Below are 4,365 nucleotides of genomic sequence, written 5' to 3'. Positions count from 1 at the left end.
TTTTTATAAAGAATTTTTTTTTTTTTTTTTTTTGAGACGGCATCTCGCTCTTTCACCCAGGCTGGAGTGCAGTGGCCCAATCTCGGTTCACTGCAAGCTCCGCCTCCCAGGTTCACGCCATTCTCCTGCCTCAACCTCCCAAGTAGCTGGGACTACAGGCGCCCGCCACCACGCCTGGCTAATTTTTTGTATTTTTAGTAGAGATGGGGTTTCACGTGTTAGCCAGGATGGTCTCAATCTCCTGACCTCATGATCCACCCACCTCAGCCTCCCAAAGTGCTGGGATTACAGGCATGAGCCACCGCGCCTGGCCTATAAAGAATTTTTTTAAGAAAAATTGGTTTACAGAATCAATGAACAAAATGAACTAAAGAATGGCTAAAAAGACTTTCTGTATTTGGCTTCCTTTGCTTCTTTGCTGATTTGTTCGTTTTACATAAGCCTTACCTAATTGGTCCTTTTAAAAGCTATCAGAAGGAAATTTCAGGATATCAAGAGATGGGATCCAATCAAAGGCTTTTGCTGATGGCTGTTTGATGCCCAAATGAAAGCAATATTATACAACATTCAGATATTACTGATAGTGACAGGAGGCAGCCAAATGCCTAGGCAGATGGGGTGGGTCCCAGTGAAACCCACCTCTAAATGGAAGACAGTTTAAAGCCTGAAAGCCAAGCTACAAGTTAAACCCTAGGACCTGATTGAGGACTTATCTTCCCATTTTGCATACTTTCCTCTGATTGGTCCCCACTCCACCTATTTTACATATACCTACCCTTCCTAATTAGTTTTCCTACACTGTCGTGCCCACTTTTGAGTGGTGTCTTCACTTTAACTTTTTTGCATACTCACAAACCAGCATGCACTTCCCATTTTGAGTCCCTAAAAGGCCCTGGACCCAGCCACCATGGTGGGACTTTCCTGTCTTCGAGTAGGGGAACCACCCGGCACATCCCCTCTCTGCTGACAGTTGTTCTGTCCTTCAGTAAAATTCTTCTCCACCATCCTTACCCTTCAATGTCCAGCATATCCTCATTCTTCTTGGGTGTGATACAAAAGCTTGGGAACTGCTGAATGCAGGTACAAGCTATAACACAGGCGAGCTGGGGCATGCCAGCATGGCTGAGCAAGGCCCAGGTTGGGTGTTACCAGCCAGGGGTCTCCAGCTTCCAAAGTGACTGAGAAGAAAAGTTCTGCATCACTACCTACAAGATTTCAGCCTTCTTCTCATGAAATTTCTCTTTTTTTTTTTTTTGAAATTCCAATATATTTGCACCTTCACCTTTATTTTTGGCAGAAGTAGATGTGAAGAAAAAGAGGGTTTTCCATCAAATGAATGATTGTTTCATAGAAGTGTTCTAACCCCTTTATTACCCCACCTCCACCCCCAGAGCAGAAATGAAGGGTGTGGTCAACTCCTTTGATACAGATTTAATGAGTAGAACCCTTTCTTTTTATTATAGCAATATTAAAATAGGAAGCAAGAATGAAAGGTTACATTTCAATGTTGCAATATGTCTAATTATTCATCTTTATGTATAACTAGAAAGACTATTATACGATTATTTTATGTTGGAAAGATGCACGTGAATATTGATGTGACTCAAGGATAATAGAAAAATAGGCACAATGAGGTATTCATATTTATGTCCCACAAGAAAAAAACACAATTATACATTGTTTGACCTGTATGAGGTGCATTTTTGCCTTATGAAAGAAATTTGATCGTTTCAAAAAATATAGTTTATAAGTGGAAAGGACAGCCATACTTTAAATGACCTTCAAAAATGATCACATGATGTTCTCTACTCAAAACACTGGATGAATAGATATTCTAAAATAACCAGAAGAAAACTAGTTTTGAATTATAGCCTCTCTGAGTCCCTGAGTAGAGACATTGTGTCCCTCTAAATAAATAACTGCTCTTTCCTATTTATTTATGGAATGAATTTTCACTACAGAAGCAAAAAATCTCATCTCGTTATTGTAGGCTTCTTGGCATTCAACATAGACAGTGGGGTAGGATGGGTGCTCAGGTCAGTCTGAAGTCGTTAAAATCATTTAGAAAAGTAACTCAGTAATACCTATGAAAACTTGCAAACTCACATTTGTTTTGAACCTTCGAACCTACTTTGTGAAAGCTATTCTGTAAAAATTAAAGCACCAGAATTTATGAATATATAAAAACAGGTTGTTTTAGTATTATCTATTGTGACCAAAAAAATAACCATTAGTAGGGCTGTTGCTAAACAAATTGTTGAAATTGTGTTATATTCAATATTAAGGAATATTATGCATTGGTGAAAAAAACCAAAAACGTTAACATATAAAGATGCTCCTGATATACAATCAAACTTGGAGAACTCAAGAAATTAATTATCCTCATGCCAAAAAATGCAAACTTTTTCACCATTTATTAAATTTAGATTGAGTACAGTCAGGCAGTGACTAAATCTTACATGGCTTCTCAACACAGTTAGATTGTGTGTAAAACCACTCGCCTTCGCCATAATTTCATCAAAGCCCTCTTCGTCTCACTGTTTTGCAGACTGTAGATAAGTGGATTCAGCAGAGGTGTCAGAAGTGAATAAGACAGTGACATCAGTTTCTTGGTTCCTGGTGAGTAGCCAGATTTGGGTTGTAAATAAGTCATACTGGCTGTGCCATAGAATAGGGTCACAGATGTGAGGTGAGAGGCACAGATTGAAAAGGCCTTTTGTCTCCCAGTAGTTGATGGAATCTTCAGGATGGCAAAAAGAATTCGAATGTAAGACAGGAGTATCAACAAGAAAGGAACCAAAATAATCAAAAAGATGCCTGTGAATGCACAGATTTCAAACAAAAACGTGTCTGCACATGCAAGTTCTAACACTGCTGGGGTTTCACAAGATTTATGGTTAATTTCATTAAGGCCACAAAAGGGAAAACTAGATACCCATGACGTTTGCAGAGTACCTAACATAAAACCTAAGGCCCATGAAAATATAACTAATTTCATAAAAACTCCTTTATTCATAATCATTTGGTAGTTCAGAGGATGGCAAATTGCAGCAAATCGGTCATAAGCCATTGCTCCCAGGAGAAAACATTCAGCCCCACCAAAAAGAAGGATGGAATACATCTGTGCAAAACAGCCCACAAAAGAAATTGTAGTTTTTTCAGTAGAGAGGACCACCAGCATTTCAGGCATAATAACTGTACTGAAACTCACCTCCACCACAGATAAGTTCAGGAGGAACAGGTACATGGGAACATGGAGGTTCTGGTCTAGGGAGATGATGACTATAATGATGGCATTTCCTATCAGGGTCGCCAGATAAACAACCAGGAAAACCCCAAAGAGCTGCTCCTGGAGCTCAGGAAAGTTAGAAAAACCCAAGAGGATGAATTCAACCACAGAGCTTTGATTTTGTCTTTTCATTTTCAGTAATGAAGTCATGCATTGATTTTATGGACGTAAAAGTCAGTCCATTAGCTAAGAGTTCCAGTCTGCATTCACCCCAGAAATTCTGGCAGAAGATGAAAAGAGGAGCCTATCCTGACAGAAATTTTCTTTGGCAATTTTAGACAATGACCAAATACTTGGATTATATTCCAAATATAAAAAAGAGAAATGAAGAACTCTGGCTCAGAGATCTTGTCTGAAAAGCATGAAATAACATCAAATTTATTTGATATTATTTGAAAATTAAACATAGCCTTAAAGGAAATACAAATACTTTATACCTTAGGTTCCAATCCCATAACATTGCTGCAAGTGTTCTTTATTTAACTGAATTTTATGTAAATGCAAAACTTAAGACCACAAAAAATAAACTATAAAAAAGTAGATAGATTGAAAAAGATATCCCAACAAGTTTGATAATAACCTAATAATCCAATATTATAGCAAATTTGATATAAACTTATTTAAAATATGAATTAGTTTCAAAGTGCCTATATATGACTTGGGTAAAGAAAACAACATTCTGTGGAAACACAGAGGGGATTTGCATTTTCAACACAGCCATATTAGGTGACCTATAGACTATGTGAATTAGCTTCAAGCTTACAGATTTCTGCTCATCCTGGATCTGGCCAATTATATTGGGATTTACCTGGATGTGAAATTTTGGGGGCCACATCTCTAAGGTCTATCCTTCTGACCATGATGACTTAAGAAAAATCCATTTGGAATATCATTGTGTAATTTAAAAGATTTCACTCTCTCTCTCTCCTTTTCTCTCTTCTCTCTTCCCAGTATAGTCGTCATCAAAAAAATTCATTTAATCATTAATTATTCAGCAAGCACTGATTAACCAGGTACCATTTTCTAGGCTCTGCACCCTCAGGAATACATGTGAATCCAGAGCTCAACAGAGAGCT

The 4,365-nt window shown here is 37.9% G+C and overlaps 1 protein-coding gene across 1 annotated transcript; it reads right to left on the bottom strand.

Moving 5' to 3' along the window:
• Nucleotides 1-2,476: 2,476 nt before the first annotated feature.
• On the bottom strand, nt 2,477-3,421 carry LOC117080814 (olfactory receptor 10A6). Its single transcript, XM_033206114.1, has one exon. The coding sequence runs from the start codon at nt 3,419-3,421 to the stop codon at nt 2,477-2,479; it is 945 nt and encodes a 314-aa protein (XP_033062005.1).
• Between the last annotated feature and the right edge of the window lie 944 nt (nt 3,422-4,365).

This window comes from Trachypithecus francoisi, unplaced genomic scaffold (genome assembly GCF_009764315.1).
Source record: "Trachypithecus francoisi isolate TF-2019V2 unplaced genomic scaffold, Tfra_2.0 Lachesis_group8, whole genome shotgun sequence".
Lineage (NCBI taxonomy): Eukaryota > Metazoa > Chordata > Mammalia > Primates > Cercopithecidae > Trachypithecus > Trachypithecus francoisi.
Note: the sequence above shows the minus strand (reverse complement) of the source record. Positions and strands in the feature narration are given on the sequence as shown.